General features: G+C 35.0%; 1 protein-coding gene across 3 annotated transcripts in view; it reads left to right on the top strand.

Moving 5' to 3' along the window:
• The window catches only part of Adamts5 (ADAM metallopeptidase with thrombospondin type 1 motif 5), a 47663-nt gene extending 33082 nt beyond the window's left edge, over positions 1-14581 (top strand). For all 3 annotated transcript variants that reach the window (XM_078044503.1, XM_078044501.1, XM_078044502.1), the window contains 4 exons: positions 367-550; positions 921-1096; positions 2943-3118; positions 7813-14581. In XM_078044503.1, the coding sequence (XP_077900629.1) occupies positions 367-550; positions 921-1096; positions 2943-3118; positions 7813-8380 (1104 nt within the window). In that variant the 3' untranslated portion in view covers positions 8381-14581. The remainder of the gene's footprint in view (positions 1-366; positions 551-920; positions 1097-2942; positions 3119-7812) is intronic.
• Positions 14582-16489: the final 1908 nt, after the last annotated feature.

The raw sequence follows: 16489 nt of genomic DNA, 5'->3' as shown, positions 1-16489 counted from the left end.
TGTACAGAAAGAGAACATGGTGGTCCAGTGGTTACCAACAGAGTTGTACAATATCAGAAAGCATAATTTAAAATGTCTCATAGAAAACAGAAGGAGCTCTTTGTGGTATCTTAGTATTTAGTAGGATGCATTAGATCCTCTGGCACTGGCCATAAAGGCTGGGAAAGATGAATTGCTTGGAATTGGAAATGTGTTGCAATTCCAGAGCACGATCATGTTCAAATTTGATGAAAATGTAACTGTCATGAGGTTTCCACTATCTCATTATATGCAAGTGATTTCTAAAGGTACCTTTTGAATGTTTTCCTCCTGGGTTAAAAAAAAAGAAAAAGAAAAAGAAAGAAAAGCTTCTCTTTTTTATTTCAGACATCAAGCCATGGCAACTGGGGGTCCTGGGGACCCTGGGGCCAGTGTTCTCGCTCATGTGGGGGAGGAGTACAGTTTGCCTATCGCCACTGCAATAATCCTGCACCCAGAAACAGTGGTCGCTACTGCACAGGGAAGAGAGCCATCTACCGCTCCTGCAGTGTGACGCCCTGCCCACCTAATGGTATGTTACTCTGCGTCAGTAACTACCTTGTGCCACAAGTGTTTGAACTCTAACAGAAATAAATAGGAGAAGCTAGGGAAATAACATTTATATTATGCTGCACAGTTCCACTAGTATGCAAATCAATAACAAATATGTGAGTGATTTTAAATTATTTTATAAACAAGTTGTGTATTCAGGGAACTGGAAGATAATGATCCTGCAGACAGAAGTGGAAGACAATGATATAAAATCTTTCAGCGTGGATGCATGAAGAAGCTCTGTGATAAAGTTAGCATCATCTCCTTAAAATTAATTATTTAAATGCACAAGATTAATATGTAAGGCTCAGAACAGGTCAAGTGTTAAAGTAACATGTTTTGTTTCCTAGGTAAATCTTTTCGTCATGAGCAATGTGAGGCCAAAAACGGCTATCAGTCTGATGCAAAAGGAGTCAAAACATTTGTAGAATGGGTTCCCAAATATGCAGGCGTCCTGCCAGCAGACGTGTGCAAACTGACCTGCAGAGCCAAGGGCACTGGCTACTACGTGGTGTTTTCTCCAAAGGTAACTACACACTGGCTGTGCAGATGCAGGAGGTGTGCTTAGTGCAAATTATTTGGTAGAATGAAGGCTGCAGGTGCCAAATGTAAATAGTCATTATTTTGGGGGTGGTTTGAATTTTGGAGATTTTTATTTTCACTTCTATAATTTTTATATTTTCAAACTTTAAACAATGAATAAAAATTATTTTTCAACAGAATAAGTAAATGTTTTAAAAGCTATTTTTGAAAATTATAAATCACTGTCAGGGCAAGCAAAGTATGACATAAACCTCAAAATAGCCATGAAAACAACTAGTATTTCTTAGGCACATTTGCAAAGGAGAATATAAAGCAAGCAACTTTTTAATTTTTCTGTCATTTACTTAAGAATTCTTCTGCTGAGTCAGGAAGATAGGCATCAACATCATTGTCTCTGACCCAAGGTTTTGACTAAGTCTTGGATCCTCAATGTGAATCAAGTGTCCTTCAAGCTATGTATAAGTTAGGTTTGTGGTCATCTCTTATTTTTCAAAGATGAACATATCTGCTTAGGAAATATACTGCAGGCTTTTCTTTTTTTCACTATTATGCAGCAACTATTAAATATTGTTTATCTATTTTGCAAAGAGGTGCTACATTTAATAATACTTCTGAAACTGGCCTTCAGAAATGTACATTATTGAAAACTAAGCTAATGTTCAATTTATGTGGCTTTTTTGAAAAATATATTTCATTTAGTATGAAATAATACATTTCATTTAAAAAATAATATAGAGTCAGATGGGATGGCACACACCTGTAATCCCAGTTACTTAGCAGGCTTAGGCAGGAGGATTCCAAGTTTGAGACCAGCCTCAGCAACTTAACAAGTACCTAAACAATTTAGCAAGACCCTGTCTCAAAATAAAAAATAAAAAGAGCTGGGGATGTTGCTCAGTAGTAAAGTACCCCTCCATTCAAACCCAAGTACCAATAAATAATTAGCACAGAGAAATAAAAACAAAAACATAACCTGGAAATAGCTCTATCTAGAGAACCATTGATCTATAGAAGTATATTCTACTTCACTTTACATACATGCACACCTTCACTCACATTCTGATATATATATGAAAAGAGTTTTGTCTATACACAAACAATAAATGCAAGTTTATATATGAACATATATATATATATATATATATATATATATATATATATATATGTTTGTGGTATTATATATACTCACATACATAAGCCACAGTTTATATGCATATGGTTTTTTAACTAGCTTTTTAATGGAAGTTTATACTAACTCCTTTATTCAAAATATATTCATTCTCTTTCAGTAGTATTTTTGTGACTTCCTCATATTTTATTTTCCACATTAACGTATTTATCTTTACTTCAATGCACAATGGGGAATGCTTTTCAACCAATCACATGGGTTTGAATAAGTTTAGATTTTCAAATGTGCTACCCTAAGAACAGTTATGCAATAAAGAAGAATCTCTGTGTCCGTAAGGCTGCTCATATTCAGTTCTCTACAGGCATGATAGTTCCACACAATAGATGAAAAAAGAAGTTTCAATCAATATAAAAACCGGATGATACTGTGGGAACATGTTATGCATACCAAAATAGAGATAAGTACCTAGGATGGCCTAGCACATTGAGAAAAGGTGTCAGATCTTCTTACCGCTAATATAGCAAGGATGTTTCAGTCATAAATCCCTGAAAACTAAGTGGTTGGTTGATTTTTGATTGCTGGTTTATTTTTCAATATATGACTTATTCCAATCAAACGTAAATGAGAACTTGCTAGTTTACCAAAGGAATCAAATAGCAATGCACCCATGTTCCCACTCTTGCTGTGTCTGCCATTTCAGGTGACCGATGGGACTGAGTGCAGGCCCTACAGCAATTCCGTCTGCGTGCGCGGGAAGTGTGTGCGCACGGGCTGCGATGGCATCATTGGCTCAAAACTGCAGTATGACAAGTGCGGGGTGTGTGGAGGAGACAACTCCAGTTGTACAAAGGTTATTGGGACCTTCAATAAGAAAAGGTAATACGATAGAATGCTTGCCCTTACGTGAATAGAACAAAGCTTTAGACACTTGCAAAATTGATACAGGGGACTCACATTACCTCATAAGCTGTTTTTAGGGGAAGTCTGACATGGCTGTAGGAACACATTATGAATGTGAGAAGGGAAGGAGAGGAGATGAATAAATCCCTGATAACTCAGGAGAAACTCTTGGTGCCTCTATAAAAAGATGGATGGCCACAGCTGTAGGGACCAAGAGGACAGCATCCAGCTACCGTGATATTGTGCAGATCTGTTACCCTAAAACATAGTTGATGAAAGGATGCCTGGTTTCTATTTTAACTATTTTTTTTTAACAAAGCAGTTTTTACTAGCCTGAGTTTTTGTTGAGAAAGCATTTCTTCTTTGCATACTGTAAGTTAATGGAAGCGGTGTAGGTACCAATCCTGGTGTATAATGAATATTCTGGTTTATATCTATTCTAAAGAAAATTTGTAAAACAATGTCTCCTGCATCTTTAATTGCACTTTAAATATGTAAGTGTATAAATTACCTATTTCTGGCATTAAATGTCATGCTAACAGAGAGGATGGCTAACTCTAATGGAATACAGGATTATTTTTTTTTCTTTGCAAAACCACTTTTTGCTGAGTGGTATTAGCTGAGTGGAGCTATATTCTTAATGTAGGTGCTGTGTTATCTTTAGAGAGTGAAGCACAAACCAAACTAACTATAAGAGTTTAATTAAAAGATTAAGCATCATGTCAATGTAAACACTTGAAATTATCTTTGACAAGATAAAAAAAATGTGTGGCTAAAAATTTATTCTGGGTTAAAATATGTACTACCAATCTTACTTGATAATGAAATAATAATTAATTACCCAACACAGATGTTGAGCCATCTGTGTTGATAAATCCTGCACCTCCAATTACATCCTGCATTTTTATACATCTCAAAGACATGTTATAGATGATGAATTTAGCCATTTGTTTAACAAATGAGGAGACTGGTGCTATGAAAGTTTAAGACGTACAGACTTCTACGTGGCTAATGGGTGTTGAGATGAGCAGAGGCTATAACTTAAGTACAGACCATTTTGTAATTTTAAAAATAATAATAAAGGAAGGCAGTAATGCAAAGAGGAAGAAAAGAAGGGAGGTAGAGAAGGAGGAAAGAAAGATTTATTAACTAGTTGGGGAATAAAGTTAATTTTAATAATATTTATCATAGACATATATCCTATGTATTCTTCTACATAAAGTTTAAACTCCCTTTTAAAATGCTAAATATAGGGCTAGGGCTGTAGCTCAGTGGTAGAGTGCCTGCCTCGAATGCGTGAGGCACTGGGTTAGATCCTCATCACTACATAAAAATAAATAAAGATATTATGTCCACCTACAACTAAAAGAAGAAACAAAGAAAGAAATTAAAATTTAAAAAAAGATTTTAAATGCTAAATATAACATTTTAAGTTCTTTATATTGACAACTAATATCTTCACATAAGATGTCACATGAAAAGATGAAGAAATTCATGATAAAGACAGATGATGTACAATACAACCACTTGCAAACTGGTTTGACCAAGACTACATTATGTGATACAAATAATCTGTTTGAATGTCCCAAATAAATTATCTAGGAGTAACATTAATCTTGGAGCTAAAATATTTGCAATTAAGCTCTAGTTCAAAAAAAAATAATTCACTAGCCATGTAACCTGTGAAAAGTCACTTAAATTTTTTTATCATGATATTTCTCAAAAGTAGAATGGAAATAAGAGCAATTATCTTGCAATTAATGAAAGCATAGGTGAGGATTAAATGAGGCAATACGAACTAAAATACATCAAGTTCACACCTGTTCACAAACATGACCACTCCTCCCTTAGCTCAGTAAATGGTAACTCAATTACTTAAGCCTCCACTTTCAAGTTGGCTTTCACTTCTCATTTTCTCTCACACCCCATATTGATCTACCAGTGAAAACTTTTGGCTTGCTTCCCACCATTTTTCCAGATGTGTTGCCCTTTACCATGACTTCCTCCCCAGTCACCAAGTCTTTTTTTTTTTTTTTTTTTTTTTTTATACTGGGGATTGAAACAAGGGCCTGTGCATGCCAGGAAAGCACTCTTCCAACTGAGCTGTATCCCTATCCCTCCCAGTCACCAAGTCTTGCCTGGCTGACCAGCAGTCTTCTCACTGATCACTCTGACCCTGGCCCCTCACAGCCTCTTCTTCTTCCCTTGAGAAGAGTGACTGCTTTATTACCTAATCAGATCCTGGTGTTCCTTGGTCAGCACTCTCTGATGGCCCCATGTCACTTAGTGTCCAAGACTGCTTTATCCCCTAGCCTGCTAGGTGGTGCCTCATTGACACTGGTCCTCTCACTCTGCTCCTGATTCCTTTCAAGCAAACAACTTTCATGTATGGGCCATTTCCTCTGCCTGGCACACTTTCCCCAATCAATAAGCTGTAGTCTCTGTAAGCCTCTGTCAAATATCACCTTCCCAGATAATGGCTACGCTAACAAGCAGGAAGACATCCCCCAATCCCGCCATTACTCTGTCTTCTGACCTTGCTGAGTTTCTTTGCAGGACATATAAGTTTTATTTAGGGGAAGGGTGAGGGGGTATGACTGCCCCTTAAAATGTCACTTCCATGACAGCATGCTAAGTATGTGAATGAATTTACTCCTTCATGACAGGCAGGCACTGCTCTTGGTACTGTGCAGATAGCCCTGCACAAAACCAACTTCTCTTGCTCTTCCAGTCAGACTTTATAATAGTTAAGTGAAAACAACCTCATTTATTTATGGTAGTCAAGGAATCTGGTTGCTCTCCAGAATTTAAATGATACCCAACAGGATGCAGAGAAACTGAAATATTAATCACAGATAATGGAACCCATCTTTTAATTAGTGCCTATGAAATCAGGGCACTAATCCTCAGCCTTACCAGTGCCTTGTAAAACTCAGCTTGAAAACCTGTTATGGTGCTGACCTCACTGATTCTCAGCAAAATGAGACAGGCTCTGAGGAGCAAGATAAAAACAAAAAGCTCTCCTGCCAATTTTCTTACCATTCAATTTTTCTTTTTCTTATATCTTGCTTAGTATCATTATAACCAGAACTTAGTTTCAGTTAACTGTTATAAAATATGGATAAGGATTTCAGGCAAGGGGACATGGTGAAAAGAACTCAAATTGGGATTCAAGAGACATGACTTCTAAGCTAAACACTGCCACTAGTGAATTAGAGTGAACTTGTTTAAATACTTGAAAATATCCCTTTTTTCTTAGCTTTGAATGAAAGATGAGACTCCCCAACATTCTTCCTGCTTCATTCACCATGGGTTTGCATATCATTGATTGGTATTAGACACTACAAAAACAAAAAAGGTCTGGAAGAAAGGACTATGCATAATATATTTAAAAATTGAAATGATGAATCAAGCCGGAATAAGCAATATCCTCCGCCTGCATCTTTTTTCTTCAACACTGTCAGAAACTCTGATACATAATTGGCAATTACTGTGGAACAGATGCCCAATAAACAGGGCACTTCCTTAGGGTGAGCTTCCCCTTCCATCCAGATGAAATTCTGGAGCAGGGGAAAGACTTGGATTTTTAGTGTTTGGGTAGTGACCCCATAGCTTCTAACCTTGAGTAAGAAATAAACAATTCAATTTCATACAACTCAGTCAAACTGTACAAGGAATTTCTATTTAACTGCACCAGGAGTTTCTATTTAAATAACTGGAAAATTATTTAAAGTAAGTAGTGGGACTACTGGTGTAGTCCCTTGGTGCTTAATTAGCATTTTTCCCAGCATTTGCACAGGTTTATGAGTATTAGAGATATCTGTGACTTTTTCCCTTCTCCTAAGCAGATGGACTAGCGACCTATCTTATTTGTCATCCATTGTAACATTTTATTTGGTTTGTCATAATATCTCCATGAATACTAATTTCAGGGAGTTTTGATAAGGTGTTAATTTTTTTTCTTTTATTTTCATGCTGGTAGTGAGTTTTCATTACCTAGTTACAGAATTTTAACTTCTATTTAGTGTCTATCTCTTAACACTAAATAACTTAATAGTTGTAGTAGAAATGGAAACAGAGCTTTTGTTCTGACCTTAGACCAGCAAAGTACTAAATCTCTGCCCTTGAACCAGTCCACATTGAAGCAGTGTTGGGAACCCTGAGAGCGCTGCTCTAGGTACCCCACCCTGCATGATGGCCATTCAGTTGGCCTGGAGTGTGGCATAAGCTTTGGAACTTCTGAAAGATCTCCAGGATATTCCAATATGCAAATAAGTTTGAGAAACAGTAAAATTTTCTATGAGATTGAATGAGGGCAAATGTTCTTTATTATCTTGTGTTTACATATGTCACATTGTATCTAGAAAAGAATGTAAAGTGACATTGTAAAGATGATAGAGTAGGAAAAGGATGGCAATGGTTGATTTCTTAATCAAGGTAGGTTGTTGACTTCATCCTAAATTTGAACATCTCAATACAAATGCAGATGGTCACTTTTAATGTGTCATTAGAAAATGCCTTTCTAAAGTCAATCTAAATTAATCTTTTAAAAATATTGATAGTTCGTGGGAAGATGTTTAGTGAGTTTCTTTTTGTTCATCCATTTGCTGAGAGTTTACCTATTTTTTTTTCTCTTTGCCCCCCTCCTCTTTGGAAATTCCTCTCTCCAGTAAGGGCTACACTGATGTTGTGCGGATCCCTGAAGGGGCAACCCACATAAAAGTCCGACAATTCAAAGCCAAAGACCAGACTAGATTCACTGCCTACTTAGCCCTGAAGAAGAAAAATGGCGAGTACCTAATCAATGGAAAGTACATGATCTCCACTTCCGAGACAATCATCGACATCAATGGAACAGTCATGAACTACAGTGGTTGGAGCCAGAGGGATGATTTCTTGCATGGTATGGGCTACTCGGCCACAAAGGAGATCCTAATAGTGCAGATTCTTGCAACAGACCCAACAAAAGCTTTAGACGTCCGCTATAGTTTTTTTGTTCCCAAGAAGTCTACTCAAAAAATGAACTCTGTCACTAGCCACGGCAGCAATAAAGTGGGATCACACCTTCCACAGCTGCAGTGGGTGACAGGCCCCTGGCTTGCCTGCTCTAGGACCTGTGACACGGGCTGGCACACCAGGACGGTGCAGTGCCAGGATGGAAACCGGAAGTTAGCCAAGGGATGTCTTCTCTCTCAGAGGCCTTCTGCATTTAAGCAATGTCTGCTGAAGAAATGTTAGCCTGTGGTATGCTCTTAGGCACAAAGACGACTGTAGGATCCATCACTGTGGTGAACATGAGGTCTACCCCAACGCACAGAAAGTCATGCTTCAATGTCATTGTCACCAGGAGTTGAATTATGGGCAGAATCTGCTCTCTGTGACCAAAAGAAGATATGCACTGCTTCATGTGACAATGGTAACCTTGGAATATAGGAAATTTTTTTTAGTTATTGAACATCCCCTGGACCTACAAGAATGGAAAATACACTGATGAATGTAGAATCAGGGGACGTTTGAAGATGGCAGAACAGTCTCCCCCTTGTCACCTACCTCTTACAGAATGTCTTCAAAGACATCGTAATCATTTTCACCCATGATGCACAGTAGCTTATTTTTACTGTTTGTAAATACCTTCTTCCTTGGTATGTCACTTTATATCACTTGGTTCTATTAATATATATATACATATATAAATATATATATATATATTTCTATAAAATAGTGTTTGACCAAAGTAGGTCTGCAGCTATTTCAACTCTTTCCAGTTTCCAGAAAGAGCTGTGGATGTTTTACTGGAAATTAAGAACTTGCTGCTGTTTTAACAAGATTTAGTATGTTTTCTGAACACAGGAGATGAAACATATTCAAAAAACATTTTAACAGCAAGCATCTCTTGAGCAATTCTGAAAAGGAAAAGGATCTCATTGTATCTAGTCATTTAAATACACACATGGGTCCATTTACTTAAATCATTGAATGCCTGTATTTTTTTCAGGCAGCCAGCCAAATTTAATATATGATTAGGATGTAGAAGTAGTGTGTGTGTGTGTGTGTGTGTGTGTGTGTGTGTGTGTGTATGTGGTCAGCATTCAGGAGTATAAAAATGAGTTTTCCTCGTGTTGGAATTTAAAGGATAAAAACACATGTCATCCAGTTTTCAATTTAGATTTTCACAACTTCTTTCTCTTTCTACGGCTCTCATTTGATATATCACAATGTGTAATGTACATGCAGAAACCACAACCCACACCCTCAACACTGGTATACCTCTTACCAGCAAGCCTTTAAAATGTGTTTGTTTTTGCTTGTTTGTTTGTTTTATTGATGGGTTCCAAAACACCTGCCATGTTTTGTACTTCTTGTCAACCTGGTTTAATAGGAATATTAAAAATCACTTGGAAATTAGTCATATCTAGAAGAGATCATTATCACTAATGTGGTCAATGCAAAAAAAATAGTGTTTAACATGAATAAGGCTGTTTCCACACCATAGGCAATAATTTCTTAATATTTTAATATATTTCTACTTTACTAAAGATTTTTCCCAACTGGAAAGTATTTGGTTGTATCAGTAAGTGTTTGAGTGACAAAAATATCATGATTTCCAGGAAGTTTGTTACTTTTATTCCATAGCCTGTGTAGGTAGGTTATAAGTTTGAACAGATAGACATTGAAAATATTTTACAATCATGCATATAAAAGTCTTTTTTAAATAAATACTGTAAACTGCATTCTCCCATTTCATAACTCAGAAAATCAAAGGTATTTATTTCACTGGTATTTCTTTCTTCTTTGTGAGTTATCACAAAGTTAATTAATTGTTTTCTATAAAATTTTATAATAATCGCACCAAATGTGCCTATTGTTAAAAGATTTGCATATAAGAATTTTAGGGAATTGTTGTTGGAGTTTCATTAAACTTTTGAGAGTTTATTTTTATTATAATATTTTATAACATAAAAGAATTACCTAGTTGTTCTGGCTTTATCATATCTGTTTCAGTGGATCAGGAATATGGATGTCTCATTCTTTGAAGTATTGTCTTTGGAAATTCCTTTTGTAAAACAGATAATGTTTTACAAAACAAATGCCTATTCAGATTTTCACAGACTGAGATTGCTTTAGAAATAGTAGTTTTATCTTAAGAAATTATCATTTTTAAAAAATGGAGTCTAATAAGACTGATAACATACATTTGATGGTGAACACCAAATACAAGGACAGGGACAAAAGCCAGTCAAATAGGTAAGAAAAAAATTTAAAATCTCATTAATTCAAAGATACTTTATAGTTTTAATATTTTTCCTAATTTAGAAAATAATTTTAATCAACTAACTCAAATATCACAAGATTCATTTTTATATTTTGTGATTCTACTTCCAACAACATTAAAGAAACAATTAAAGAGTACACAAGGCTGTCTCCTACTCTTCTTTACTGTATTCATAGATTTTTAATAGGATTTATCCATGATTCATTCTTCCCCCAAATAATGAAGTTTTACACTTCTCTTTGAAAAAATCTTAATAGGGTTAAAACAAATAAACCACTATTACATTTTTATAAGGAGCTTCTTTATCTTTTTTTTTTTAAAAAAAAATAAGTTTTAATAGATTGACTGAGGAATGTACGTCTAAACTCCTGAGAAACATGATACAGACTGGAACCTGAAATTCAGAGGTGGAGTGTTCAGACTAATGAACAAAGGAAAAAGTACTTTTCAACTCCATCTAATTCAGTCCAGTTTGATATTGTACTGTCTTACCTTTCCATTGTTGCATCTTGAATTTTTTTTTAAAAGTATAGGATTCAGGATGTTAAAAAAAGAAGAAAATGTATAGTTTTTTTGAAAAATGCTCAGGTTTATAAGAATCTAATCTCACTTATATCACTAAATGCTTCAGCATAAGTTTCATTAGGTACAAAGGGAGCCCAGAAGAAAATAACATGTATTTGTTATAGATCATAAAAGATCTAATTAACCCCTGACTTTTTGTTTTGAAGTATAATAACATTGGTATAATTTATTTGACAAATTCAACTCCCTTTGCCTTCCTGTGGAAACAGTTTTATCCCATAAAGTAAGAATTAAGGGATGAATCACAAATTACAAAAAAAAAAAAAAAAAGTTGCAGCACTGAAAAATAAGTAATTTATTGTTTTTGCAACTGGTATGTGAATTTGTGTGATAAAATTATTTATTCTTATTTAACAAAAGTATGTGCAAATTCTTCTATATTTAAAATGTTTTGCTGTTGTCCTGCTTTTTAATTTATGCTTCTTGTTTGTGTATAAAGTACACTTTGTGAGTTTACATGATATACAGCACTGGTTGCTTTTGTATTTTTTTTTTTACAGAAAGCTTTCTGCATGAAATAGACTCATGTGTATGTGTATATATTCTTTCTACACCCTTACTTTGACACTATCACTTTTCATTGTAAGGAAAATTTTAATCTTTCATGACTAGAGGTGTTCATTACCTGTAGCTTTGTTCATAAGTCTTTCATATCCCATAACACTCTTTTTTCCAAGTCACAGACATGAAAAATGCTTACTCAATCAAATAAGGTGCAAGTTCCAAACTCGAATACATACATAGCTGGGAGCTTCCCATAGAAACTATGACAACAAGAAGACAGACTCGTTCACATCACTGATGAACATGGACGAGAAGTTATTGGTGCATGATCTGAAAGTTGCGCATGCACATCTCTGAGAGACATGAAAAAATGATAATGAAACCAGAAATCACCTTTTGATGATTTAGATTTTTGGTGTTAGAGATACTTCCCAAAATCAATATGAGTTAATATCCAGTATCTGTAGGATTCCATACATGAGCACAAATTGGATTTGTGTGGTTTAGATGCTGGTAGTCCTGTTTCTTCAAATGGGGCTATCCTTTGACTGAATGTGTGTGACATTTTGTGACTACCATTCAGTCACAGAGCATGGTGATTGTACCTGGGATAGGCAGACACCATTGCTAAGACCAGCTTGTCCCTGACTGTGACTTCAGTCCGATCCCAGGAATGAGGCAAAACACCCTTCCACTCACTGACCATTTCCAAGGTCAATCTCTGGTTCTGATGCTTCCCTGCAAACTCATTCCTTGCAAATAAGGTCTCTGTAACAGTGTAGGTGAGGGCATCAGCTAGATTCAGAAGTCTATGACTTAGAGGTCACTATTGTAAAATAAGATTGAATTTAATAATAACTGGATTTTACTAGGAGTCAGGTTGAATGTGAAATCTCATTGCATGATGGGTAACAGTACTGATTCCTTTATAACTAAACTTGAGATCATACAAATACCCTACATTTTTAACATTTCAAAGCACAAAATAAATGAAATAACCCTGAGGACAGAAGTGGACATCTAAAGCTATAACAGAACCAAATTCAAGGTGCTCTATCACTTAGGTACTCCAAAAAGGAACTTGTATGTTTTCTCTATTATTTGTTTTTTCATTTGTCAGAAACATATAGATTTGGATCAATTTATAAAACTAAAATTGTTCCTAATAGCCCTCTGTTAGCATGAATTATAGAAAGAACATATTGAATTATATCACCATGAAACACATACTTTCTATTCAATTAAATATAGGAACATATTGAAACATGAAACCACGCACTAGTCAACCAAAAAAATGGGAATACAGATGGTGTTTGGATCAGCAAAGAATTTAATCAAGCAAATGTCTGGTGCCATGGTATGATTTTAGTGCAGGTTTTGTGGGGAAAATAAAGGAATATGTTGTTAAATGTTGTTGGTTTTGTAAGAGAGTAAGACTTTAGCATACACAATAGTTGTCTCAGTTAATTGCACCTTACCAATATACTAGCACTTTAGCAATAGTTTTGCTGTCTCTAATCCTTATTCTGTGGCTCCATTAACTACTTGTGAGCTGTGTAGGTCAAATGAAAAGATAAATAAAAATCCATGTTCTAAGGCACTGCCACATCAGCAACCCATGGTACAACACTGTGAGGAAAAACTCATTTATAAATAGAACAGGGAATTGTGTTTTTTTTTTTAATTTTTCTTTGGCACATGGAATGAAGAATTTTAACTCTTTTTGAGGTGCTAACATTTTCCCTAATCAGCTATCAAACGTGCTATATCGTTTTGAAAAATTTTGATTGGTGCATTATAATTATACACAGTGTAATTCATTGTTACATATACTTATATTCACACCACAGAATCTGGTCAGTTTCATTCCCTACAACCCTCTTTGTGCCTCTCTTCATCAACCACCCTGTTCCTCTTCTTCTATTCTCCTGGTTTCCTTTCTATTTCTAAGTTATTATTCTTTCTAACATGAGTCTATAATTTCCAAGAAAGGCCTCCAAGCTTTTTTGTCAAGTTTGAGCATCATTTAATACTGAACATTCAATAAATAAGCACATTCAATGGTCATTTTTTGACCAACCATGGTCAATAGCATAGACCCTCTGTACCTCTGAGGATGTTTAGATTCAAAACTTGAAGAATGTCAGGCCAGATTCATGAGTAGATGAATCATGTTTTACACATTCCATACAAATTTCCATGTATGTTTGGCCTAACATTTTTGAAACTTCTCAATATTTTATGACCACACTAAATATTTAATGACCATATCTTAGCCTTTTAACAACTCAATCTGCTAGAAGCATTGCTACCTAAACTGATGGTATGTTTAAAATAGAAGTTTATACTCTGTGTAACTTTGTTAGGCTAAACTTTTGATTAAGAAATATTGAAATAGTATGTGCATTTTGCACTCAGGCATGGCATTATTGGTGCATCTCACTACAATTAGCAGTTGACAAACTCTGCTTACATTTTATCAATGATTTATCAGTCAGTGAAAATCATGCACATGCTTTGTGAATAGAAACTGCAGATAACTAAGTAGATTGCATAAATATGTTACATTTGATGTAAGCAGTGGCACAGATTTTTTATTTCTGAATTAGTGTCTGTGAGTAAATTCAAGTAGTAAATCTACGTAGGTTTCATTTTTGAAACATACCTTCATGGTAGACAATAATAATGAAGATTTACATAACTAAATAGTAAATATAAAATGTAAGCTCTTATTATCCTCAGTATTCCAGAAGGGATGGTGTATAATGCAATCAAAAGACCAAAAATTGTGGAAAACTAAGACCATCATGTTTTAAATGTCTCTTGAGCTTTGGTAAACTACAAATTGGAATCAATACTCTAAGCATTACTGTGTCTTGTAGCCTACATTCCATAATTGCTCTGTTATTCAGGTAAACCGCTTGAACTGAGCCTCCAGGGACTTATTCTGTAATATTTTTCATTGAGGAACAATATCCTACTTTGTAAAATACTTCCCTGTGTGTGACTTAACAACTGTAAAATTAAGCATTGGTCTTGTGGTTTCAGTGGACATAATAAATACAAATTGTAAACTAGGTTAAAGTATGTACTGAATGTTTTGGAGGTGAAAACTATTGTCCATATATTTTTAATTTTCCCATAACCTTGGTAGCACATAGACAAGTCTCGAGGAAGTCCTAGGTGACCTGTAATTCTATCATCTTTCAATCACTTTGTCATAGACAGTATTTTTTCTTAGTTAAATTACTATAGAACTATTGCTTCAAGCTCTTCTTACCAGACTATCACTCTTTAAAGTCTTCTTAGTATTAAGATTAAACAGCAAACAAATTTGGCTTCATTTTAATTTTTTTGTACATAAACTTAGTCCAGAAAGAGTTGAGATATGAATACAAGCATAGAATATTTTTTTAGTTTGAAATTCATTAGAAAACTCTATAATTGCTAACAAATTTATAACATTAAGTTACCTAAGGATATTAATTTCTTTTAAATCCTGAAATCATTATGCTTTAGTGTATGTTGCAAACACTGAATTTCCCTCTCATCTCAAACTGTAGTTTAGAATAATGATACTTTAAATTTTACCCATAGTAGGACATATATGTTTCAAAGAAATCATTAAAAATTCCTATACTTTTAAAAAGTTGATATATAAACTTGGTCATCACAATATGGCTAATATTTGTTAAGCATCTCATTGGGTCATACACTGTAGTAAACATCTCACAAACCATCTCTATGGTCTTGTGAGGCTGGTCTTAAGATTTAAGTATTACAGATGACTGTCATGATATGATGACCATCAGTAGTTATCTAGCATTCACCCAAGTGCCAGGCATAATTGAGAGTATCTTAAATATTTATTATCAATCACTAACAGCTTTAATCACCGAGAATCTTAAATCCTTATGGACGGTGTGTCTGAGGGAGGGATTACTGAGTGAATGGAGAACTGTGAGGGATTGGGGAAGTGCAGAAGTATGTACTGAATGTACTGTTTAAAGGCCCAAATGTGGACCCCAATAGTAAATCAAGAGCAGTCTTAAAATTCCAATAAAAATTGCAAGAAAATGACAGAGGATAAGGCAAGCAGTATGGATAAAATCAGAAGCCAAGTGGAACAAAAGATTATTGTTGAAGGAGAAAGGAGAGAGAATTTGACTTGGAAAACTAGTAAATTACTGGCAAGTGTAAAGTGATATAAATTGGTGTGAGGGGTAGCTTTTAAATTAAAGAATGAACAAAGAAATGGTTAAAAATGAAACTGGAGATGTTTGTGAAGTCCAAATTTTTCTTAATGCTTTTAATTCTGTTGTGTCTTTCTAGATATATCATTGAGTGTTTTCTCAGCTCAATCAAACTCATGTTTATACAACAGAACCAGTGATCATAGTCTGTCCTCTGTATCCACAGATTCTCCATCCTTAGATTTTGACATCTGTGAAGGGTCCTGGAACCAATTGACTCTGCATGTTTTTATATAGACACAAGTGAGGAGTTATGGTAGAAAGTTCTAGCTTTCTTAGTTCCATCCATGTCTATCACATGAGTAAACATGGACTCCAGGATGACTGGCTATCTGGGGTGGTTCCAGGGATGGAGAAAAGCAAGCCAACTCAGGACCTCACTTAATGCCTATCTCGGAAATGACCCTTAAGAAGATGTCTTTTCTAGATACCAAAAGTGTCTCCCTGTTTCCTCCCAACTCATGATTTGTCTTCAACTGGAATCACAGACCTTCTGTTGCTGCTGTTATTATTTATGACTAAAAGCATCTAAATCTTGGAAAGCTAAAAAGTGTATCTCTTAATAATTTTTAAGGAGATTCATTCTAAAAACAGTAACTGAACTCACTTTAGGTTAAAAAGAGTTGTTTCATCTATAAAAGTGTCTAGAGTCATTAACCTTTTCATCTTCCAAACATGTCTGGTACCTAATAGACATTGTGAAGAATTTGCCTGGATCGCTTCTTCAGCTCA

Source organism: Ictidomys tridecemlineatus, chromosome 3 (assembly GCF_052094955.1).
Source record: "Ictidomys tridecemlineatus isolate mIctTri1 chromosome 3, mIctTri1.hap1, whole genome shotgun sequence".
Taxonomy (NCBI): Eukaryota; Metazoa; Chordata; class Mammalia; order Rodentia; family Sciuridae; genus Ictidomys; species Ictidomys tridecemlineatus.
This window is presented reverse-complemented; position numbering and strand designations above follow the sequence as displayed.